The sequence below is a fragment of the Apaloderma vittatum genome, unplaced genomic scaffold, assembly GCF_000703405.1.
Source record: "Apaloderma vittatum isolate BGI_N311 unplaced genomic scaffold, ASM70340v1 scaffold21956, whole genome shotgun sequence".
Taxonomy (NCBI): Eukaryota; Metazoa; Chordata; class Aves; order Trogoniformes; family Trogonidae; genus Apaloderma; species Apaloderma vittatum.
In genome coordinates, this window is record NW_009721531.1 from 12231 (window position 1) to 39107 (window position 26877).

The 26877-nt window shown below is 39.2% G+C and overlaps 1 protein-coding gene across 1 annotated transcript in view; it reads right to left on the bottom strand.

Annotated features, from left to right (window-relative positions):
* Positions 1 to 26415, bottom strand: part of RAMP3 (receptor (G protein-coupled) activity modifying protein 3) — a 35427-nt gene extending 9012 nt beyond the window's left edge. The window contains exons 1-2 of the mRNA XM_009871433.1: positions 26392 to 26415; positions 23760 to 23892 (exon numbers count right to left, since the gene is read on the bottom strand). Of these exons, the coding sequence (XP_009869735.1) occupies positions 23760 to 23892; positions 26392 to 26410 (152 nt within the window). The 5' untranslated portion in view covers positions 26411 to 26415. The remainder of the gene's footprint in view (positions 1 to 23759; positions 23893 to 26391) is intronic.
* Between the last annotated feature and the right edge of the window lie 462 nt (positions 26416 to 26877).

A 26877-nucleotide genomic window follows, 5' to 3' on the forward strand; every position in this document is an offset into this window, starting at 1 on the left:
TGACTTAACTCAGACCAAAACCAGGAAACCAGACCAAAAGTGTTAAGTTTTTCAGAGAAAGTGGAGCTCCAGAAAAACTTGCTCTTTGGGGATTACTTGAAGCATCCAGTCTGCCAGAACCTGACAGAGAGGAATGGAAGGATGCCTCAAAGTTCTTTCTGCTCTTTCCTGTGCCTGACTGACCTCCACAGGAAAGGAAAACACTGTCCACGCTGAACTCGGGGACAAAAAACAAAGCATAAAGCTACACCTGAGAAATTATCTCAGAATACACATAAAATTGCAACAACCTGAAGGAGATCCATGAGTGACTGAGACCTGAGCTGCTCATTTGCAAATAAGGAATATGTGAACTACCATCTTTAATTCAAAGTATAAAAGACACCCCATGCCTCAGTCCTGAGTGCATGCGAGAAGCTCTGCTCCCAGAGAGCGCACGCAAGCTCTGGTATAAATTCCAGTTTACATTTATATTGCTGAAGATGGCAACACAGTTCCCACGTTAAGGGGAACTCAGGTAGAAACTAATCCTGCATACTTATCCACCTCCTCTCTCCCTTTGTTTCCACAAAAAGCCAACCTCATCACACAGGTCAGATTAGACCCCCGACATGCTTCACTATCTGATGAGGAATCTTCTGGAGCACTGCACAGCAAGTGAACCACACCACGATACTAGAAATCAGACACAGAATGAAGGTGGGACTCATTACAGCTTGCTTTCGTCTCACTTCATTCTCCTTGAAATGCATCAAGTCTGTATTTTCCACCCCAAGATCAACCCCCTCTCTACATTCAACAAATGGTTTGCCAGTTTTGAGGTTCTGCACAAATCCTGCAAAATTTACTAAAAGACTTCTGTGTTACATAGACTTGCATATCCTGACAACCTGAAATCACCATTTTCAGACATGCTGTAAATTAAGTCCATAAAGATGAGGAAGTAAAACAGATTTAAGAATTCACAATACTTTTGTGACTACTTTAAAGCTGATCTGCACACTTACTGTTTCTCCATTGCACAGTTTCTCTTTAAAACAATGACCTCATCAAAGATCTTTGATATCTGGGAAAATGCACATTTCATAGCAGAAAAGAGTTGTCAGAAAATTAATAATTCCATTTAACAATAGACCAGACATAGGAGTTCAGTCCATCCACACAAAAAGAAATCTCAGTGTTCCTTATGTATATGGAACCAGGAATGTCCTTAAGAGACCAATAGCGTTTATGTGCCCTGAAGGTGCTGATCTTTCGGAATAAAATCAGGGCACTGATTCCAGTCTTAAATACAGAAAAATGGATGGACATCCGGTAACAGTTCACTCCCTAGTGAAAGGCAAATTTTTGCTCCTGGCAATACTTGGGCATCAGGCTTGCTGTCACCTATGGTACCTCATCACAATCAACTCATCTGTGACCACTCATCCCCTCTACAGTTACTGCAAAAGGAGAACATGGTCTTTGTCAGACAAAAAGCAGGTTTTGTACTTGTTCATGGGTCGCTGGTTTCTGTATTTTCAAAACATGACAAACTTCTCACAGAATCTGTTTTGCAAGCCTATTTGTCCTAAGATTATATGAAGTACTGTTGTGCTGAGTGTTACTGTCTTCTCTCTCCAAGTGCCATTAGCTTCACACACACACACACACACACACACAGTGCAGAAGTTAAGCTTTGTTTTTGGAAAGACATAGTGTACTGCTAGCTTTAAAGAAGCAAAATAATGCATAGGATCAGCTTAAGATGACAGAAACCTGACCAAGCAGCAGCAAAGTTATCTGGGGCCCTAGTTAGTCAATTCTGTCAATGACTAAGTCTCAACAGCAAAACATATGCATGCAAACTCACAAAGACACCTTCCGTGACATTGCAGTCCCCAGCAAAACGCCAATTTGGGGAAAAAAAAAAAGAACGGTGCTCCTTTCTATCAAACTCTACAGCAGCTAACTAGCACCATATCCTTTAACAATTAATCCTACTAACAAATCAAGCATATTAATCTTGCTATTATTAATCTACTTCAAAATGTAGATGAAAATCTAAATGAGCATGGACATTAACTGCTTTACTGTACCAGCAAACCAATGTGGGAGTGATCACTGTTAAGCTGCAGCAATGTTCTGCTAAACTTAGCTCTAATGAAATGTCATGTTCCTGTAGGAATAGAGTTCCTCCTCCAGCCAAATCACCAAATGCACTGAAAAAAACAAATTCAGCAATGGGAAAAACAAAACTGCATCTAAACCACAGACATAGAATGGAATTCCTCAAGAGTAATGTTTTATTGCTCTTTAAACCACCATTTCCAGACCCAGAGAAAAGAGGTGGTGTTCTAGTGGGAACAGTAGTAAAAAAGTCTCCCTGTAAACAGCCTACATAATGTTGTCAGAAAACTCCTACCTACAATACCATGAAGTGGCAAGGGACTGAAATGCATTAATCTGGCCAAACAGCAAGATAGTAATTTCTCACTAATCGTTCCCTGGAAAGAACTTAGGTAACGCTAACACAGCAACTTCCCCTGTAATTATAATTATACAACATTAGTCCATAATCTTCATTCCTCTGGTAAATGAATCGCAAATAAAAAGATGCCTTTGCAATCTGTGGATCAGTAAACCACTAAACCAACGTAGTGAAACAAAATTATACCATGGAAACTTTCAATTAGATAGCCTGAACATTAGAAACAGTTTAATTTTGCCTACATGTACCTCAGGACAAGCTCATGTATCTCATTTTTGCAGACAGCTTTGCTCAGCTCTCTTCTCCTGTGAGGTGGACTGGCATCAATCCCAATATACCCACTTTTAAAGGAAGGCAGTTTGAGCTGACATTACACTGCAGCTGGTGCGGACACATCCACTGCAAGACTCCTTTTCTTCTGAAACTCAAAGAACAGGTTCTTACTCAACTCCAAATGTAATAATTTATATGAATGAGAAGAAAACTTGCTCGCTCTCATTTGAAGGATGGGGATCTCATTTTGCAGAACCATAGTCAGCAGTGAACAGCTTATTAGTAAACATATTTTTATGCTTCTGCAGACCGAGTCATGTTTTCAGCACTACGCGGAAATGAAGAATAGCAGGACCCTCACCATCTAGACAAATGCTAATTGCCCTTGTTGATCCAAGTCCTACCCCATTTATACTCAAAGTAGTATCATTGGAAGTCTAAGGAATGCCACAGCAACATTTGTACAAGATTGCTGAGCTTCGTTGTTCCAAGATTTCTACAGTCCCTCCAGCTTCTTTGAAGAAAGACAACACTGAATGTAAATGAATCCAACAACTGAGGGAAAGGGGGCTTGACACGTTCTTTGGTACCTTCAGGTAAGCAGAGTCAGATATTACAAAATTAAAGGACCCTAAACAACAACCACAAAGGCTAAGTTTTGAGTTTATTGTTACTATACAGCCGTTTTCCTTCCTAGAGTATTCTGACTGTACAAAGCACTATGTGCATGTAGAAAACTTCAGCTGTGTCAAGTTTACAAATTGACTGGTGACACAGCACCCTCAAATACCACTGCCCCAATCACAAATGAACTCTTAAATTTGTCACTTATTTACCGCTCAGCATTGCTCTTTACCTCGCCGCTGAAATACCATAACAAGTGGCTGTGGGCTTTCCATGCACAAACAGGTATTTGCTTGCAGTCAGTAGAGAAAAAAAACCACAACTAAATAGCATGCTGAATAGAGAAATTGTACAAAAACACAAAACAGCTTAGTGACTCAGAGAATTTAATTGCATTAAAAATCCTAAGTGAGGATAGTTAACTCAATACAAGGGCATTATACTGAACAACTCAATACTGTTCAGCAGTGATTCTTCTTTAAAGAAAAAAAAGAAAACACCACCAACCAAAAAGCACACCTCCCCCTAAAGTCAGCCTAATTAATTCACATTATGTTCAAGCAGAATGGGTCTGAACACTAAATTTTTTAAAAAGCGCTAAAAGCTTTCAAATCTGTGTGACATAACATAGTTTTTGAGGAAAATAAATATTTCCTAAGGACAGTTCTCAAAATCAATAGTTCTAGCTGTATTTTGCTGTCTCTAGAATGGGAAAATTTTATCAGTAGAAAATCTCTTCTGTACATGCAAGCAATAAATTTTCAGTTTAGCAACAAGGATGTTACACAGAAACATTATTTTATCTGTGGTATCACATGCTGCAATTTTGTTAGATGCATCTTCAACGAAGGTGAACAGCCAATACATAGAACAAGTTATAGGGAAGAGAATTGCTACAGAAGCCCATTTTCTCACTCAATATTTAGTGGTCACCAATCACGGAATACTTTTCATGTGGAGCAGGTAAAACAATTCTGCTTGGCAAGACCTAATAGAAAAGCTCTTCTGCTTGCAAAACAACCCTCCTTCAGAGAGCTGAAGGAACTGCTGCTAGAAAACAGATATTTTGTTCACATGACCTTCCTCTAGTTTGTATAGGGATAAGAGATTGCTTCCAATAATGATTAAAGATAAAAAAAAAAAAAATAGGTCCATGTTGGTTGTAATCAGTTTTCTTGTCTTACTTATCAGGGGGGTACATTTTCTTTAATCTTCCTCTTCTCACCAGCATACCTGCAGCCCTTATTATTCTTCATATCCCTCGCCAAATTCAGCTCCACCTGTGCCTCAGCTTTCCTGCTCACATCCCTACACATCTGGGCAGCATCTCTATATTCTTCCTAGAATACATGTCCCTAGTTTCACTGTCTGTGCATTTCTTTCTTCCAATTTTGTTTGACCAGGAGGTCCTTACTCAGTCATGCTGATCTTTGGCCTTCCTTGCCTGATTTCTTACACATAAGAATTAAGAGCTCTTGTGGTCTAAAAACAATGTCCCTAAAGAGCTGCCAGCTCTGTTCTGCTCCTTTATCCTCTAGGGCTGTTTCCCATGGGGTGCCATCCACTAATTCCTTCAACAATTCAAAGTTTGCTCTTCTGAATTTCAGGGTCCTGACTCTACACACCTGACCCATATCCCTCAAGATTGTGAATTCCACCAGGGTGTGACCACTGCAGCCCTGTTTGGCACCAGTCTTGACCTCTACCATGAACATTTCCCACTCTGCCTCCAAAGGCATTGTGAGCAGTGGTACAATAACAGCAGCTACAGAGACAGCAGCAGGGGTGCACTCTCCTTTAGGTAAAAAAAATGAGGGATGCAATCCTCTTTTTAGAGAAAACAGAGTAAATCAAGAGTTGCTTTAGAAAGGCGTCCAAGCTACTGCCTGTTTCAGTAGCCTCCTAAGTATTCACATCTCAAAGGCTGAGGAGTTGCATCCACTACAGGCTCTTCTTCTTAAGTTGAAGAGATCCTCAAGATAATGCTGTATTTCAGACTCTCATATGCACACCTGCTATGCCGACATGCAAATAATATGAATATCAGATTCTTTATAGAACCACATAGATTTTGCTTCCAAAGAGATGTCTTAGTATGGCTGTTTATCTGTCTCTTTCTAGTTTGCTTTCAAAGACCCATGAAATAGTGACTGGCTACATCAGTGTTGTTCATACACTGTCTAGTCCCTTAATCCTGATCTTTTAACATCTGCGCTTTGGATGTTAGAGCTTCCAAACAATTCTGTCAAGTTCCAGTGCTCATCAGACATCTTGTCCACTACTCCTTAGTGTCTCAAATTCCTGTTGTCTGGTGCAAACTTGGCAACACTTTTAATTTAACACACCAGCTTCTAAGACTGTGTTGGAACCTGGCCCATGTCTATTGAGCCACTGTCCAGAGCCCTCAAAGGGGCAAGAAGGTCTCTGCTCTGAGGCCACACAAACAGGTCCTGAGAGTACACGAGAGACCTAACCCTCAACTATAAGTAAAGGAAGCAAAGAAAACCCAGGGAACTACAGACAAGTCAGTCTCACCTCTGTGGCAGGTAAAATCATGGTGCAGATCATGCTGGTAACAGTGCTAAGGCACACAAAAAATAGTGAGGTGATTGGTGACAGCCAATATGGCTTCACTAAAGGTAAATTGTGCCTGACTAATTTGGTGGCCTTCTACGACAAAGCTACAGCGCTAGTTGACAGGGGAAAAATGACTGATGTCATCTACCTGGACTTGTGCAAAGCATTTGACACTGTCCTGCGTGGCATCCTTGTCTCTAAAATGGAGAGACATGGACTTGACAGATGGACCACTCAGTGGATACAGAACTGGCTGGATGGTCACACTCAAAGAGTTGTGGTCAATGGCTCAATGTCTACATGGAAACCAGTGACAAGCGGTGTTCCTCAGGGGTCTGTTCTGGGTCCAGCGCTGTTCAACATCTTTGTCAGCAACATGAACAACGGCAACAAGTGCACCCTCAGTAATTTTGCCAATGACACCAAGCTGTGTGGTGCCGTGGAGTCACTTGAGGGAAGAGATGCCATCCAGAGGGACCTTGATAGGCTTGAGAAATGGGCCAGTGCAAACTGCATGAGCTTCAACAAGTCAAAGTGCAAGGTCTTGCACCTGGGTCAGACCAATCCCAGGCACAAATATAAACTGGGTACAGAGCAGAGTAGCCCTGAAGAGAAGGACTTAGGTGTGCTGATAAGATGAGAAGATCAACATGGGCTGGCAGGGTGCTCATGCAGCTCAGAAGGCCTAATGTGTTCTGGGATGCATCAAGAGGAGTATGGACAGCAGATCAAGAGAGGTGATTCTCCCCCTCCACTCTGCTTTTGTGAGACCCCAGCTGAAATACTGTGTCCAGTTCTGTGTCCCCACCATAAGAGGAGTATGAATCTGTTGGAACAAGTCCAGAGGAGGGCCACAGAGATAATCCAGGGGCTGGAGCACTTCTGCTATGAGGACAGGCTGAGGGAGCTGTGATTGTTCAGCCTTGTAAAAGAGAAGACTCCAGGGGGACCTTATAACTGCCTTCCAATACCTGAAAGCAACCTACAGGAAGGCTGGAAAGGGACAAGAGAGTCCAGTGCTAGGACAAGGGGAAATGGATTTAAATTGAATGCAACATACCTTTGGACTCAAGATCAAGGGGTGGTCCTTACCCCTGATGCCACTGCACAGGTTATTAACAAATGTGAAACATGCGCCATAACGAAGTCGGCCACATAAGAAAAGCCTCTGGTGTAAAGGGCAGTGGTATCCAGGACACCTGGTGAGTAATGAAGGAGGGTGAGGAAATCTGATGAGTACCTCAGGGAGATTTGACCTTGCGAGAAAATAACCCATTATTTGAGTTGTCTATTTTAGGAAAGACCACAGATAAAGCAACAGAGAAAGATCCTTGCAAAAGCTGAACAAGTGCAGCAGTAACCTAACCTGAACTGACTTTGGTGTTCAGTAACTCAAAACAACGTGACTCTCCTGCTTAGAGTGACCACCATACCAGAGAAAACTGAAGTCATGGACTAAATCAACTCAGTGGACATTTTATGACATTTCACAGGGATCACCTGTAGACTAAGGGAAGATAACTGTGTATAAATCAAAGGACAGGAAGGGGGTTGGTGGTCAGTGAGGATGTATTAGATAGTGCAGTTCCTGAGCAGGACATAACTGAGGGGACTGGTTAGCTCAGTTGGTTGAGCATGGCGCTGACAACACCAAGGCTGCGGGTTCGATTCTTGTTCAGCCCCCATGTGTTGCCTGATCTAGTCAAGAGGTGACATCCCTGCCCATGACAGGGAGGTTGGATTAGATGATCTCTAAGGTCCCTTCCAGCCTAGGCCATTCTATGATAATTAATATTGAATAATGGGTGGACATTGTACTAGGCCTGCCAATGATAGAGTTACATTTCCTTCATAGCAGCTCATATGGTGCTATACTTTAGAATTTTGACCAAAACAGTACTGATAACACATTAATGCTCTAGTTTTTGCTGAATGGTGTTTGCACAGCATCAAGGACTTTTCTGTTTCTTGCTCTGCTTCCCCAGTGGGTGTGCAATAGGCTGGGAGGGGATACAACCAGGCAAATGACGCAAAGTAACCAAAGAATTATTCCACACCATGTAACATCACATTCACCAGTAAAGGGGAAAAGAGGGAACTCTAGGGAGGTTAGCCATCCTTTTGCTTGGCAACTGGTTGGGCATTGGTCTATCCGTGGGAAGTGAGGAGTGATTGCCTTTGTACCGCTTGTTTTCTTCTCTCTCCTTCCACTCATCCTTCACTTTTTAAACAAGTTTTCTTGCTTTATTCCTCCCTTCCCCCTTGCATGCCCCTCTGGGGTAGAGGAGGGGAGAAGCAAGCGAGAAGCTGTGTGGTGCTTAGCTGCTCACCAGGGTTAACTCGTGGCACCTTTAATATAAGTTATCCCCTCCGGTTCAAAGTAGTGTCTGAATTCAGAGCATTTTCTTTAGAGAATCATTTTTAATTTTCCAAAAACATATATCAACAAGATACCTCATATTTAAAGTACAAGTAGCAGAAAAAAATGGAAGAAAGCCAAAAAAAATGAGGTATGGATCTGAAATTAACAGGGTTAATGACAATCCTGCCAGCTGAACATTTATCACCTAGGTAAGTATACAATTGGCCAGGCAACGTACTTGGGTACACCCTGGCTTACAGATGTGTACTCTCTACCAGACCACACTAGATCACTCTACCTGACCACTTATGTCAAGTGACATCAGTTGATTACAAGTAGCACAAATTATTACATACCTACCCCTTATAGTCAAACAAACCAGCCTTGTGTTTCTGCAAGTGAAATATAAACTTGAAGACTTCTTACTAATGTATCAAATGCCAAACTTTTTTTTAATTTGGTAAACTAGTGAAAGCGCTTTATCTTCTTGGGCTTCTCCTGATAGCAGACAGCATGTTTCTGGGGCAAGCACTGAAACACATTACATTTTTTGTGTTGCTATACTCACCAATATTTAAAATTTTACATCTAAAATTTTAATCCTTGTACTAGCATATGCAAAAGAAAGCAGGAAGTACTCAAAATTCAAACCCAAATGATCAGACCGTTTTTTGATTTCTAGTACATATTTCAATGCTGAAAACCACAGATGAACAATCTCTGCTGTCTCATCTGCTTTTTCTCTATTACGATTTCCCTATCCAATTCAGATTATTTCACAATATGTCAAGGCAAAGAAAAAAACAGACTAAGACTCAATATATTTTCTTTCCCATCAGCTTTGCCCCTCCCTTCAGCCTCATTAAGAAAACGATTAGCGTTTTCTAGCACACATCCTTCTTCAAAGGCCAAGCATGAAGGAGATGAGAGCCCTGAGAAGCTAATAAAACCATCTCAAGGTACATTCTTACTATTTTTTTTTTGTCAGATTAGAATTCATCCAGTCTTCTGCATGCATAGAAACTAGGCTGCCTTTTCAGTGGAGACACTGGAATAATTGCGGGGTGTGGTGAATACCATCTCTTTTAAGACACCTTCCTTAAGTTTATGCTGACTAGGAAGGAAGTCCAGGACAACTAGTACGTTGGACAGATGAATCCCACACAGAACTACACTCATGGAAAGTTAAGGGTTGGAAGGGAACTCTACAGATCATCTAGTCCAACCTCCTGGCCAGAGCACGATCACCTAGAGTAGGTCACACAGGAACATGTCCAGGCTGGACACTCAAATATGTCACTGCCAGTGATGGAGAAACACACAACCAGTATGCTATCCTGGCACTGAACTAAGCTCAACGCCTTCCCAAAAGCATCAGCACCAGGGTCTCCATTGGTTTGCATAGTCTTTCCTCCGGTCAGCCCAAGGTATCAGGTTAGTCACTATCGCCAGTCATCTGTTGAGGCAATTCTGCTTTCTTCTCAAACACATCAATCGCTTTGTCCACTCACGTTGTAAAGTTTACCATGAATAATAGCTTACTTGACGCCACTTTTCTCACAGTGTTCCAACTCCATGCTAAAACCATTATTCTACCACTGATTCCAAAATGATATGTTCACACAGCTTCAGCCCAATCCTCCGGGACCAGGAGAAGAGCCAGAGTCAAGAGGGACAAGCCATTCCCCAGCCCATGGTCATTCGCAGCACACTCTCCGTATCATCTCAGCAGCTCCGGGCTTTTCCTTCCATCTAGATATACCAAGCTGACACGCAAGCAGAGAAAGGTGGCTCTAAGCCAGATCAGCCCTAAGCAGCTGCGCCTCCAGACAGCTATTCAAACCAGGCACCTGCAAGCACAGTCATTTTTTCTGACCAGCAGACAAAATCTCACAGGGAATGAAGTAACAGAACAGCCTTCTCATTCATTCCAGCTTACATTTACAAACAACTGCTTCAGATTCCATTTTTTAAAGGATATTGAAGTGTCATCTGCTGAGTGTTACTAGATTCCACTTAGTCCAAAGTAGCACAAGCCTTTTATAGCCCCACAGCATCATTTCTTAAGGTGGAAACAGGGGAGAAACATATCTGATGATACCCAGCTGTGAAAGAGAAATCACAGATCAGCCAGGCTTACACTCTGAGAAACACCCATTGCAGCATGTGCACGGAGTGAAAAAAGACGGAAAAGACAGATGGAAAGAGACAGAAAAGACAGAAAATCCAAATCATCTAAGTTGAACATTCCATCATAATTTCCATACACCTCCTTGCTTAATTTTTATGAGCACATAGAGAACGTAGACTTTTTTTCTGATTATGGAAGATAGGTTTTATACACACCAATAAAATTCCAGTAGTTACAAAGTTCATTTGCTTTGGGAGGACTGTGCCAGCTGTTTTCTGTTCCAAGCAGAACACAAATAATAGGAGTCAAAAAATCAGGTGACTAATTACAGATTTTAAACTTCAGATCACATCAACTAAAAATAAGTGATTTTTGCAGTTTTGAATAATAAACATGTTCTTTAAAATTGCAGTCTGTCCAGGGACATTTCAAAAACAAAACTGATGAAAAAATAACCAGAGAATCAGAGGGATAGTAATGACATTATAAAAAAAATTTAAGATATAGCATTAAGGTCTGATAGGGGAAGCACTATGTATAGAAAAGCCCTGCTTAACTACTGTGCAAGTACACGATTATGTTTTAACGTGTCTTTGCTGGTTCAGCCTGTACACCACCGAACGTGGAATTTTTCCTTTCTTACATCTTCACCTCTTACTCATGGAGGTGAAGACATGTGCCCCCTTCTTAAGTACCTTCTTGTGTTTTGTGACTTCCCGAGTCTGTTCTGACATCTCATACAGACAACAAAAGCAAACGGTGGACCCAAAGGGCCCTGCTCCTTCTCCACAACTGCTTATGGAAGACCTGAGTGTGGCAACACTCCCTGGAGTGCTTAAGTCAGCAGTATCCTAAGCAGGAAAAAACAGACCACAGAAGTGATTTTGGAAGACATTCAGCAAGTCTGGCTGCAGGTTAGAAGCAGGGGGACCCAGCATCTTCAGGGTAGCACCTGAGAGAGACAGCTGGTTCTCAGCTTCTGGCTCGGCTGAGTTTATGCAGCTTCTTGGGTCCTGCTAAGCTCTACCTTAATTTGAGAAAAAACAGTGTATTATGGCAAATCACCTGGGAAAGATTACAAACCCTTGCCATAAGAAAGCTATCATGACTTCTGATATTTTTTAAGTAGTGGTTTTATATTTTGAGACTTTATCAATTTTCTTCTTCAGATGATGAAAACACTGCTTTATTTTCATGCTGATGGTTAAAAAAAACTTTTGTTTTTTCCATGCAGAGCAAATCAGAAGCAGAAACAATCATCCATTTTTGTACCTATTTTTTCTTAAGTAGTAACACTAATACCATACACCCGTATACTACATGTCAGCCTAGATATGTATTAGGTATATATACTCCCCAGTAATATGATGCAAAAATCCATGATAAATTACTGTGCAACGTGCTAAGTTATACAGAATGTAGACCACCTTAAGATCATTCTGCTTCTGAAGCCACCTTCCTGCAGATAAAAATCAGACTCAAGGCCTCAGTGATAACTCCTAGTCCCACAAGCTCTATAATGGAGGCAGACACAGAACCCAGCTCTAGATGCCAGAATGTTAATTCTAACATTTCCCTTCCCCAAACCTGCCTGTGTTATGAACTGATACCTTTATATGAAATGGTACATATTAGCAGTCATTGAAATGCGGGAAGGACATTTGTATACCCAAGAGAAATGTAAAACATCAGTTTCATGAAAGCTGAAAAGAATGGTGCACCTATGCACTGTGCTGTGGTAAACTTTGCTCTTTCTACCCCTTACACATTCAGCTCTTATCACAGAAAAAAATACTTAATTTTACAAAGCTTCTGTACCTCTTATTTATCGTAAGTACTATCGTAATTTCATACATCACCAGCAAGTTTATCAGTGCAGCTAGCAACATACACATGTGCCCATTCACAAATCATGCAACAGTCTGAAGGTGAAACGTCTTTAAGAGTGCAGAATACTGCTTTTGTTGTCTTAGATATACTTCCCAACAGTGAATTACATACTGTTTCAGAAAGATTAATAAAAATGTCAGTCTTGTCAATTAACCATGTAAATACTTTTTTAAAGTGTCATTATATAATAAACTTCTGTAATTGAAACAAGACCTTGAATACAGAACAAATGGGTAGTATTAATTCATACCTCGCCATGCTGTCAACAGTTAACCACATTACTAATAACACATGTAGCCTGAAGCAAGAAAATCTATTTTTCTGCCTCTGCTGAGTTAATCTGGGTTATTATATGTTCGTGGTTGATCCATTTAGAAAGCAAGAATGTAGAAATTGTCTTGCAAACCAAAACAGAAGAACCACAAAAGTTTAGGTTAAGTATTCATTTTCATAACACATATCTTCTTTTGCATTTTCATTGCCTCTAAAAATAAACTGTCCACAATATCTGCATTGCATAATTGATGCCAGTTATGTCATATTCTTTTACCATCAAGTAACTTTAGACAGAAATCTTATGTATTGCTTATTTTGAAAAACAACTTTTAATAATAAGATCCATGAAGATTGTTTTCTATTACTGATCTTGCCTCAGTAAAACTCAAAGAGGGCATGAAAGGTGTTGAAGGGGCATATCAGTTGACAGTCGTGAAATGCAACAGTGGAGTGCTTGCTAGCATCACCTCTAAACTGCTTACATTATTTTTTGAAAGTTACTTTACTCAGTAGGATTATTATAGTCTTATATCTTGAACTATTTGTTGTCTGACTTGATACAGTGCGTGCAAGCTACCAGAGATCCATCTGGTGCATCTGCTGCAGCGCACATCAGTTTGACTCACAGCACCCTTACTAAAATATTATAAGTGGGGTCTCCTGATGACCTTAACCTCATCAGTGTTGAAAACTCTCGAAGAAGCAATTATCAATATTTGCATCAGTGACTTTTTGGCAAATGCCAGATTTCACTCTCTTTTTGAAAACAATGACTCATGACAAATAAATGGAACAGATGTCAAAACTTGTTGGAAAAAAGCATTTGAAAAAATGAAATGTGATATTAAAAATTGAAGAGTTTACAGCTATTGATAATGAAAAGGTCATTTTCTTCCCCCCCTCACTTAACAGCAGGCTCAGAAGATCCCTCTCTTTTCTCACATTGGTAAGAACTTCTATGAAAGATCTGCAATATTGTCTGTGAACGGAACAACTGGAAGGTCTGAGCTCTTAAAAACCTTGAAAAGATGAAGAAGGGGCTGCAAAATCACAATATTTTGGTTTGATACAGTCATCATCATTTTCTGAACTGCATACCCAGAGTCTTCAGCGGTTTAACATGAAAGAAACAGTTATCCCTGATGAAGAACGAACTCCAACCATCTTCTCCCCATTCGTCAGCAACGGTATCCCTGAGTTGAGGCTTTTGCACACTGCAGTTAAAACATGTGTTGTATAAAAACCAACATTGTTTTACTTCACCAAATCTGAGCTCTTGGAAGTTTGTGCATTTAATTCAACAGCCTCACCAAAAAAGCAGCTACTTTCTCTTTCTCCTGTTCATTCAACATGTTTACTGGCTTCAAAGACGCTTTTCAAAGCAAGGTTTTCCCTGTAAAAAGCAATGTTTTCCAGTGTCTAAACCAAAAAACCAAGAAAACTTATCAGAGGAGAAGCTCATAGGGCTTTGCTACTTTGTAGTATAGCTATTTCTACAATATGCTGCAGAATGAAGTGATGGCTTTGCATTTATAAGCAAAATGGTCTGCAGGCCTTCACAGAATTCACAAATGCCAGTGTCCTTAATACACCATTGAACATCAGCAGTCAGAATAATTCAGTAAAATTAAATGTTTGTTAATGTTTTTCATCATGCACGTCTGCATCATGTGTGGTGGCCAGAGCAGACAAAGATTTAGGAGTGCATTGCCATAACTTTGCACTAAGGGAAGAATAAACATTAGAAACAAGTGTACAAAGCCATAAGCCTATTCAGTCCCTTATTATCAAATATTATCAATTATAGATTACAATTTCACAGCCGTGAATTGTATAAAAGGTCTTTCCCTCTCCTACGTAGTAAAGGAGAGAAAATATAACTTCATTAAGTAACCATATTTCAGCCTCTGATGGGGAATCCTGGTCTCTAAACTCAAACTTAACTCCATTATTCACATTCATCAGGACATGCTATTATCTACACAATACGAAACAAAGCTAAAATATTTCATATTAAATTAATGAAGTTCACTTGAAATATAGCCTCATTCAGGGAAAAGCTGTGCCTTTGCCTTAACTTCACAGCAACTTTGAGGCTAGAAGGGTTGCTCCCAAACCATACGTTAACATATACATTTTCAGTGCAGCCCTGCGTCTGGCAATCTGGTGACATTTTGTAAACTGTAGGGTTCTTTTCTTTCCAATTTTTTTTATAATAGATGGCAAACATCATTATTTCTGCAATGAGAAATTGCTGTTGTCAGCTACCAGCATGAGGGCAACACAACTGCTCAAATACGACATTTTTTTCCATTGCTTTACTTCCTCAAACCTAACTGATTTATAAGCTGTTTTTGATAAGGCAGGAGTCACAGAAGGAAAATAATAGATTCTTAGGGTTAATTAGTACCAGCCTGGTTTTGCCACTGCTGCCATAACCTCTAGGAGTTTTCAGAAGGACTTTTTAATAAAAAAATAAAAAAATACTGTAAGTTTTGATATTTGCAGAAATGAAAAAAAAACACCTGTAGGAAGGATGAGGTATCAGCGTTATCTGCATGGTTAAAAAAAATAAAGCAGCAACTGTGTCTGCAAAGCCCAAAGGAAGATCACACTATTAAAGAAGCTGAAGTGTTACATAGCAGTCCCTGTTTTTCTGTATTGCATCCAATTACACTGACAGGAGACCACATAAAGTCCAGGTTTCTTCAACCCTTCTTCACAGAGACGCTAAGCTGATGAAGACTATTTACTTCTACATAATCTGGGCTGACAAAACTAGGAGGGGTTACACCAGGCTAAATAAGGAATTTTTGTTCCCTTTCCCAGTAAATCTTTAGGGGGAGAAAAAAAAAAAATAATTACTCTTCAGACACATAGAGAACATTACTAAAAACAACTGCAGAAGATAATCTGGAAAGCAGGCAACAACACAGCGAGCTTTTCTTGTGCAACTACATTCTTAGGTATGACTTTGCCCAAGATAAAGCATAACCAATGTACTAGTCTGACTAGTGGGACATAAATGTTAACACAAACACAAACACACACACTGCTACATGGCATAGCTGAGGAAGAGTGGGACTTAAACAGTACTATTCTGGATCTAAAATAACACATGCACTGGCCACTCAAAGGTCCAGGCAGACCCAGTTTGTTTTTTGTGGAAGAAAATCACTGGCAAAAATCCAGAAGTGAGGGTTTTCTGATAATGCTGAAAAACATGAGCCAAAGGTGTCTGCTTTTTAATTGAGACACGTTACTGCAGGAACAAATTAGCTCACACAAATCAGTGCCTCACGTTAGCTGCAGAATAAACCCAGTGGTTTGTCTGAGATTTTCACAGTACATTCCTCTTCTACAGATGTTTTGACACTAGCAGCTGGATACAATCACCAAACAGCATCTACATCAGACTTCCTGCAGCAGTCAATGGGGAAGATGGAAAAAACCTTATACAATTGACCACGAAAATGACTCAGTTTGGAGGGCTCTTACATACAAACTCAGCCAGCGGAAGTTACTAGGTCCAAGCTTTAAGAACTGGAGGCATATAATTTAATCTTGGACTGCACATCTTTCTTCCACAGTTTGTTTTCCCATTGATCTTAATGTCATCTGGATTTCTTTTCTTTAATATTTTACTATGTTTCTTTGAGAACTAGGCACTTTTATGAATACTTTAGTTTAGCTGGGCCAAACTGTAACAGGCAAAACTCCCATTGACTTTAAAATTGAGCAAGAGCATTAGGATTATTTTTCCAGAAGATTGGATCAAATTTGGCTCTAGTCATGCACATCTTTTTTCATTAATTTCTTTTTCAAATCTTCAACATCTGCATAGAACATGGGTGGACCTCCTTCAGCATTTTCAATGGGACTGAAGCCTAATGCTTCTGTTTATAGGCTTCATTTCTGATGTAAAGGCTTCTGGGAAAACTACTTTGACGCTGTACAGAAAATTAAATTGTTGTTCAGTGTGGGGGCAGGCCTTGAACCACGTTCACGGCAAAGCAGGGAATTCCCGCAGACAAATCCATGCGATGAATCAGGCATGTAGTTAAAAACAAATTTTACCCTCTCCTATTCTGTTAAGGACTAAAATTTAAAACTTTGGGAAAAAATTAAAAAAAAAGAAAAAAGAATTGTAGCATCTCCCAGGTGCCACAGAACAGTGCCATGCAGCCACTGCATCTCTCACTCATGAAGACAGGCTTGATGAGGTAAAAAGAAATTTAGGGACTGCAGAAGAAATCAATTACAATCAATTCTTTCGCTGAAAATCTTTGTTACATACGCTACTCTGCTAGAGCTCTCTTTCAAACCACAAATTGCTATTCCACTCTCAGCCTCTCGATCCACAGCTATTCCTTGGCTGACAAACACAGAATGACTGGCTGGGAGCTCCCAGGCTGGCAGGTATCTGATGCTATATGCTTATAAGATGACTGCTGGAACAGTAACATTTACTTGAGGTAACAGAATGCCTTACACCAAAACAGATAGCACCTGACTAGATCAAAGAGAACATTCTACGTTTCTCAGTTTCGGTCCAACAGCAAGTAAACGTTACTGAAACTGGTTTGTCTCCTCAGGAAATATTTAGTGGACTCCAACGCTGGAAACTGCATATCAGCACTACCCTTTGGACGCCACCTTATCAACTGGTGTTTCATTTACTGATTTAGCTAGAGGAAAGCACTCCGTAGTTTGCTTTGGATCAGTTTGGGGATGAGCTCCTTAGACAATGCCAAGCTGGCATGCCTATGTGGAGACTCAGTTTAAGAGAGGACCACTGGAGTGACAAGGTGTGTAAGGATACAACTGAGTAACTTTGCAGCAAAAGATACATACGAAATAGGTAGGCAACCGTTTCTTTTTGGTGAAAGGAACATCTCTGAAGGAATATCCACTTCTGAGCTCATTTGCTATCACTGTTCCTGACAACATCACAGCAAGAGCAAGCACCTCCACTCAGAAGGAACAAGGATGCTCTCTGCACTGTCTTGCCCCACCCAGAACCATGCAGCATCCTGCCCTCATTTCAGTTTCCTGATACACTTGCCTGAGGGATGGCAACATGTGGCATCTGCTGCCCAGTGCCCCAGACAAACAACGCACATCTTCCGCCTAGAACAGGATCCTTTCAGCAGTCCAGTAAACTAAGCATCAACTCTTAGCATTTCAGTCAAAGAAAGGAGATGGCCTGTAACTAAATATTTACATCACGGTCAACGTCACTCCTCCCGTACTGATCCCTTACAGTCTAAGAATTTTTATCGGAGAAAAACTTAAACAAGCCCAAATCATCAATAAGGAGATCCACATACTTTTAAATAGAGGAGGTGTTTGGTGGTATGTCAACAAAAAGATTGTGAATGTCAGAGAGCAATGACATTAGCCCTGTTAACACCACTGAAAATTACTTCTAGGTATAATTATGTAATAAAATCAGGAAAACTGACTGGACTGTGATACAATATAATTCAGTTTGGACTTTTTTTTTTTTCCTGCTGTATTTGAATGGAGTTACTTGGATGCCTTTACTAAAAAAAAAAGTAGCGTAACTATGACTATAAGGAATGCAACACAGGACTAACCAACAGCAAAGATTAATCTTACAAGACCTGATATCATATACTAAGTAAAACTTTCTAATTAATTAAAGCTCTGTATACACGTTTCTTTTCTGATACACATTGGTACTAAAGCTTTTTGCATTGACATACAATATAGATTTGTATTTCTTACCTCCACAGTGTTTGTTCTCACAGTAGCAAATCAACCAGAAATGAATACATGGAGTCCAAAACATTTTTAACGGAGTTTTCAAATTAACCTTTTAGGATTGTGTGTGAGTTGATATCACACGCTTCCTTGTAATCACTATTTTTCACTAAATCATGTTTAAAGACTCAATATTTTAGAAAACTCTGTTTAATACATTTTGATGAAAAAAAAAAAGTCATGGTAGCCATAAATTAATAATAAATGCAGCTGGAAAACTAATTATAAACAAGTAATTGCCATTCATGGAGGGCAGCTGCCAAAATTTTGGCCAAGTATCTTAGTCAAAAAAGTGAAGCAAAGCAATTTTTGCTTAAGTTTGCAAATAGTATAGTAAATGGTGAAGATGGAGTAGTTGGTGTAGTTAGACTAATTCAGATCACTTACAAATGTGATCTTATCTAAATAATATGAAATTCAACTCTAGTGAATGCTAGATTATAGATCTTGAAACATGTAATGTATATCACATAAGTCAATCCAAAAGGGACTTAAAATCATGTACATCTTTTAGAATACATCCTCCTGGAATTATTAGGTATCTAGGAGTGTTAATGTAATACACAACTATTCTGGCAGAAAAAAAATGCTGATTACCCAATAGGATTAGAGAAAAAAATAAGGAGTCTGTGCATAATATTATGCAAACTATTGCTAGGTGAAATGCTCAATCCCAGATCAGAATCCACTCTCCAAAAGAAAAGCTGCCAAAACCTGCAAAGTTTGGGGGACAAAAAAGTCTGAAATATCTGCATTATGATGACAGGCTTTATAAGTTTACTTTTGGTTTTGTTTGCAAATTACGATCAGAGAGGTGACTTAGAAATTATTTGCTTGTATTTAATTGGGCATTTTACTGTAACAGGAAAAATATATAAGAATCACTGAGACCTGGAGTCAGGTAAACTGATTAGAAATAAGACACACATTCCTCTGACTGTTAACAGTCAACCCTTTGGAACAATTTGTCTGTAGACACATTGGATTAATACTCATTCAATATCTTTTAAATGAAGAGTCAGTGTCTTCCCATAAGATACTCACTCACTCTTGCAGGGTTTAAAACAGTGATTACCAGGCAGATTGTGTGGCCTGTTATGATTCAGCAGTGCAGACCAGAGGGCTATAGCCATCTCTCTGGCCTCAAAATTACTGAAAGGCTAGTAAGTACACTCAGAAACATTTGGAAAGTGGGGATGCAGAAGAGAAGGAAGATACCAGTGCCTGGGAGCAGGCCAAAAGCTTAACAAGCCACTGAGAACCAGCATGAGCCCACTTTGGTCCCAAATTTCCACAGGGGTTAGGGCTGGGAGAGACACGGACGTTTGTTTAGAGACTGTTTGTTCTAGCTAAATTGTTTCCAGGATCTAGTTAGAAGTATTTAGAAAACCCTTTCATTATCTAAGAATAGAAAATAATCTACACAATTGCAACAAGCAACATTTTTCCAGGTTCACGTAAGACTGCTCTGGGTACTCCCATCTTCGTCTGGCTCTGCCTTAAGGAATTAGTAATACCTGGCCTCTCAACTACAGTCCCACTGTAACCAGACAAGGATTTACTACACAGAGGACAGTGAAAAAAAATCTGTCCAGCTTAGGTCAGCAGTAATAGATCTTACATATTTTGCTGCTGCTACTGCTAAACACTAAGAATAGAGAAATACAGTATATTATGTATTATACTATATGTTATTATCTATATTTTATATAAAAATACCCAAACACATAAAATATATTAGTGTGTACACAAAAACCCTATTAAAATAACATAAATATTACACATTAAGAATAAAAAGCTTTCTGTAATTTCCAGTTTTCTGGCAAACAAAGGTCTATTTGCTTTTGTTAACTCCTCACATAGCTTTCACCCACACTTCAGTCTCTGCTTGTTCACTTGACACGTGTCATAATTTCCTGTCATTTAAACTACTTAGTCGCATTTTCATCTTCAGGGTTCCCTCTAAAAGCACCAACAAAACTGTAAGCAGCTGATCCCCTCAACGAATGTCTCCAGATATTTCTTGAAGGTTTTACCTTTCTTGTACAGTATTCCTAGTTGTACTTCCAGTGTCCACTACAAACAACTGAAACCCACGGTGCCTAAAAGACTTAAGATATTTTCAAGTCCTATCTTCTTTAAGCTTTCAAATACCCTTGGACAATCTCACCCAGACTATTTTTATTCTAACTTCCATATGAATCCCCACAGAAAATGTAAAAACTAACAGGGAAACTTTCTCCTGATCTTGCTTCTGTAAAACTTCACCTTTACAGCTTATACATGATTGTTAGATATTTCCAGCAAGATCAAGATTGGCCATTGAGACTAAAACTCTTACATTGGTTTCCGGTACAAGCTGCCAAATGAGAAACTCATCTGTTTAAAATCAGTCAAAAGGCTGCTTTTGAAAGAACACAAGTTTGTTAAAAATAAAGTTAAGAAATGAGTAACAGAGCTGTCAGAAAATCTTACAGTATAATTAAATTACAGCAAACTGAAGTCAATAAAATCTCTCTCACGACTGTTTGGCCAAACAGTGAAGAAATTTAAGATAATTGCTATTTACAATCCCATAACCAAGGACCAACATTTACCATGAAGAGCTAATAATCCTCAATAAAACAGAGTTTAGAAATGAAGCAATCTCCATAAATTATATTTTTATGTAAGATAAATAGCCAAATTTTGCAAGATTTCTGTAAGAGAAAAGCCCTGTGCAGAAACTAGTGTATGAAAGAACAGTTTTCTTCTTACAAACCTCACAGTTTTCACCCACTATTTGATCCATGCTGACTAATTTTTACTGCTGGAGGCTAGATGTAAAATCAGGGTAAACTACGAGGTTTAAATATCTGAATTTTACATGACTATGGCTAGAAATACTCTGTTTTCATTACTTTGTCAGAATACTCCAAATAAAGAAGTGTTTCAATCTCATACATAAGGATTCCTCCAATGAACTGGAAGAAATTACCCTACATACTTCTTATATAAAGCATGACATCAAATCACAATGTCTGTTCTCCAAAGAGTAAAATTCTTAAAGGTAGATGTAAATGCGTTGTTTCTTTCATGCAATGAACCCTTAAGAAAACTTTGCAATGGATAATGGTTGATTAATGGATAATGGTTGATTAATACTTCACTCAGGAGATAAAATTCCAAAACATTCCAATTCTTCTCTCTCCAAAGAGCCTGAAAAATTAGTGATAAAAGTTTTGTATTATGTACAAAATGCAAAAAATTTTTCTTTGGAAGAGGCTGGAATTATTCTTCTGGTATTGCATATGTGGAAAAATGAGCAAAGCCTCAGACTGACCCATTTCCTCAGACAAAACAATCTCCATGGGCAGGAATTTCCTTGTACAGGGAATCAAAGTGACACCAAAGGGGAAGTGCAATTGCAAAGGGTAAAAGTAAGGTGGAATCTTAACTCTAACTGAAAATCAGGAGAACTCAGAGACTTCAGTCACCTCCAAACCTCAGAAAAAATTTAAGCTCTTGAAGAAATTTTAGCACAAGGCTTGCGAAAAGCTGCCTGCTTCTTCACCCACGTTAACAAAGGCAGAGTCTAATATTTCAGCTCCTGTAGGTACCTTTCTCTAGTACAAATAGTCCCACTAGTTGAGAAGACTTTCCAGTATGAACAAGATACTGGTAAAAAACTCAGTTTTGTGATTATAATACAACTGCAACAAACTGGAGTAAAATTACAGTGCTTCCTTCAAATTAAGCAAAACAACTTGTACCTGGATGACTTGCAAAATTAAAACTATTGCCTCATAATGTGCAGGTATTTCCTAAATAAATCTAGCACTACCTGTACTGTAAGGATTTTCTTTTCCTTTGCATGAGCACATTTCATTGTCAGATTTGAACGCAATTTCTGCCAGCTGGATGAGAAGGGCTTACCTCCTCTTTCTATTCCCCACTGTTGGCGAGAGCTGCATAAATGCATTTTCCACTTCAGCACCATGAGTTTCAAGAATCTACCTTTTAAAAGGTTGTGAAGTCACCTGGGCCACACAAATAAAAGTGAGAAGGAGGAATAGCACCAAAGTTGTCAATATGAATCATTACCAATAGGTGAGACATCTCAACGCAGGTGTCAAAAATAGGGGGAACTGCCACAACATAGCAGAACAGTCCAACATTTCATTATCTATCATATCTGTTGGTGACCAGCTAGCTGAAATCTTGCATAAGGTGACTGCAAAACCTGGCATCACATGAAGTGATGATACTAAACAGGAGACAAGACCAAAGATCACATGAGACAAGAATATATCTGGGGCTACACGATGCTGTAACAGACATGGTGACAGCTCGCTTGTGGCCACACTGCCAGCCCCAAAACAGTTCCAGTGCAGCTTCAGATCCAGGAAGATGTTCTGCTTCAGGCTGGCTCACACCACACCAGAGCTAATTTACGAGTCTCATTTTCTCAAGTGCCGAACACCTGCAGTTTCCTCTGATTTCAGTCGGTGCAGAGGGTACTCAGCGCTTCCGAAAACCAAGCATAATGCATGAGCAGACACGCTCTGAAGCGGCAGATGCTCCACAAAGCCAAAAATGCCACCAATTACACAAGCCCTGTAAGTTTGCTTTAGAGCAGTTTGAAGTGTGCAGCTTTATAGAAAGATGTTTAAATACCTCCAAGCAACTACAAAACAGCAATAAAGAAAAATGCCACGCTCACTACTACTCCTGTCAGTCGTGCAGTATTCTAGTAATCCAAACAATCTCCATGCTATCTGGCAGGCAAAGAAACAAACCATAGCAGTTTCTATAGGATGAATCACTATATATTTGGACAAGACAATCTTACACAAGAGTTGGATTTCTGAAACTGTGTCTGCAGAAATGTTCCTGTCATCTTGCTGAAAAAAAGAAATCAGGAGGGAACTGGATTGCTACCAATAGAGAAGACAAAATAGCGTGATTCTAAAAGCACACTGCTTTAGGGTTTTCATAGAAAAAAATAACTGATTTAAGTAACATTTGCCTAATATGCACAGAAGTACAAATTAAATATAATTAGAACTGTCTGAAGTAAAAGCAATAGCGGCTATTCTTTCTTAGCCCACTGGTTAGTTTTTACTCAAGAGCTCTCTTCTTTAGTTAAGAGTTCAATCTCTGAGCGCATGTGGCCATATTGCAGGGAGGCACGAGTTACAGCTTAGCCCACTGCATCTGGCAAACAAATACCAAAGGATTTGAATTTATCTGGATGACAAAAATTTCACATGTATTAGGGATGTATTAGGTATGCAAGCACTACAGTGTTCTTGATATTTGAGGCAATCCTTTTTTTTGAAGCACCTACACTATTACAAGGCGACAACTATCAAAACCAAAAATCTTACATGATAAATTCTGTCAGGTTGCACCATTTTTTAGAGTCCACCTTCTTCATCATCTCTTCAAAGGTTCTTCCACAGGCAGGCAACTTTTCTAACATGAGAGATTCATTGCAGACATTAATCTGTTGACACGCACCTAGGTAAAATCAGAAAGCACATTAAATCTCAAACACTGAAATAGAAGTTTGAAAACATCAAACTCTTTCACATGCTTCTGCTCTCCATTGACATTGTTGTAAATCTAATATTCAACTTTCTAAACAACTAGAGAACAGATAAAATATTTCTTTACATAAATTTATTAAAAATATAGGTTATTATTAAATACTATCAGTTACCATATACACCATATAAGACACCATATCTAGTATCACCTTTTAGACCTAACATAGAGGAACCAACCTAGTCACTTTTCTAACCTTACTGAGCTCCTACTCATACTAACTTGGTACTGTCCATTTGCATTTTTAGTTAAAAGCTAACTGGAGTTACTGATCATGTACTTCAGTGTAGAAAGCACTTCTCAGGTTTACACAGACAAGTCCCATTCAACTAATAATACGACTGTAAATATCCTTCAAGATCAGAAAGATCTGTACATCTTATCACCTAAAGGGCTTGAAATCCCACAGTCACAATCAAGCTACTTCTTCAGTATATCCATTAAAGCAATCATCTACCATTATTGGATACTGGTGTTACAGGGTACAGCTACTTGTAAAGAAAGATAACCATGACTTGAGCAAGCCTGTTATCTTTTGCAACCTGAAATGGCAACTCCACAATATTTAGAGTCCAAATCAAAGGCTTTTCTCATCCAGCCCACGCCTGCATTGGAATACAAAGACTACATGTTGATATTTCTTATAAAATTCTGAAAAAGAAAAAAAAAAAAATCTATCCAGACTAACTAAAGCATTTGATTTTTGTAAGGCTGAAACATTTTGTTTGGATTATGTAGCTAAACGTGTCTTGCTTTACCTTTCTAATTGTCACTATTTTGACTGTTCTTCTATAGACTAAATGCATATATTTTGCAGAACATTAGAAATTACCTGTAAGCATATGTAAAAAAAAAGTCTGATCTCTTCTTCACAGCAGGAAAAATGCGAGAAAAAGATTTACCTGAAAAACACAGCCACCCTAGCAAACCAGTGTGTCAGGCAACCCTCCTGAGAACTCTGGTGAAATAGTTTTTTGTAAAAATAAAGACAAGAAGAACATACCACTTCGTCCTTTTTCAATCACAGAAAAAGGAGGTCTAAGCAGAATCAGGTCTTGTACCTTTTTCTTTTGAATCTCACCAAGGCAAGGAGGTATTTCTTTTTCTTCTATGATTTACTTTGACAGCAGGATCCCATCATTGCTGAGAAGAGCCAGTGGTTCTCATTTTGTGTGGTGACAGCCAAACACCCTGCCAGGTGAAGCGGAGTCAAAGCGCGCAAGCTTTTACTTGATGAGAAGACAGGCACAGCCCTCACTCTCAACAAGGCACCGGTCCTTACTATTTAGTCCAAAAAGATGACTGGTTTCAGGCTTCACATCACACATCAAGTGTCTCACAAAGGAGATGGCTCCCTGAGCAAGATCTATTTAGCTATCACAGACAACTCCTTAGCTGCAGAAGTCACTGACTCAGTGACATAGGGGCCAAACAAGAGCCATCACATGTGGCCAAAGAAATACTTTGATTTCACACACTTTCCAAGAGCAGCAGGCCCATAACTGGTCAGCCTACGTCACACCTGAGACCCGAAGCCTACTATTTTACACAGACCTCAAACCTCTCCAGGCGTGTGGCCGACTCACTGGGAGCTGCCTCACCTCCTCCGTCATGTCTGACTGTCAGACCTCTTAGAGCTGACACTAAAACTTCATTCATGTCAGAAAAAAAATTACAAATAAAATAAAAAAATCATAGTTACAATTAACCACCAGTGACAGAAATTACAGAAGTTATAAGAGAGGGGCAGTATAGTTTTGTCCTTGCAAAGTTAACATGAGAGCATGGACCCTGCCTATTTAAATGTTCCCACCAATTCATCTGGCAGCTGCAGCAGTTATATTTTCCACAGCTAGATCTGTAGATGAACACTAAAGCTGAGTAGAATTAAAAACCAGATAGGAAAAGTGCATAGTTGGCAACTTAAACCCTGCATTGATGCTTTGACAAAAGTCAAGCGAAAAGCTGCCTTCCCTGGCAGGATATTCTAAACAGCCAGCTATCACTTGATTTACAACCCTGTAAATCAACAGAATACAAGTTTCTCTTCCATTACGTCATGTGCGCTGAATATTTACTCCAGCCCCTTCCCAGCAGGGTGTTTAAATGGATTTTCCATAGCCTTGGTGTTTTCAGTTGGCTCTCTTCAGAACTTCAATATTTCGCAGGCTTATAGAAAAAGCTCTCATAGACTCATTTGACAGGAACAATCTGATGACGTGAGAGTTTCTGTCTCAATCTCTGGCCAAATAGGTACAAAACAACACTCATTCATACAGCTGATGGACAAAACCAGTTGTAAAAAATGCATGATACCTGACTAATTGAAATGAAATAGGATGGAAGCGCTTCTCAGATGGCTGCCATTAACAAAACAAAAATAGAAGTTTGAATTTTAAAAGTAAATCTCACCTGAAAATCCAAGCGTCATTAGACCATTAACTAGGGAGTGGAAAAGAAAGAAAGAAAAAAAAAAAAAGATGAGTTAGAAAGCTCCATACTATTACATAAATGAATTGGTGCAGAAAGAAACTTAAGCATAATTTCGGTTTCAACAGAATACTCAAAGTGTTCATTCAAACATTAGCCTCAGTTTTATTAAGGAGTGTGTCTGAATGGAAAAATGAATATTTAGAAAACATATGTTTTTAAAATTCCTTTTTATCTATCCTTTAAATGGCTGAGTCATGTAGACTTGCTATGGGTCTGTCTACACCACTCTTTTCTGTTCCTTCCAATGTTAAAGATTTGGGAAGTTTTTACTTTAAGCTTCTGGAGGGCAAAAATTGGAGAAGATAATACATTCACTTAAAATATAGGTGAACTGCACATTCTAAAGTGTAGAATGAAAAAAAAATTATCCTTTTGCTATTTAAATTAAGCAGCACAGAAGCATAA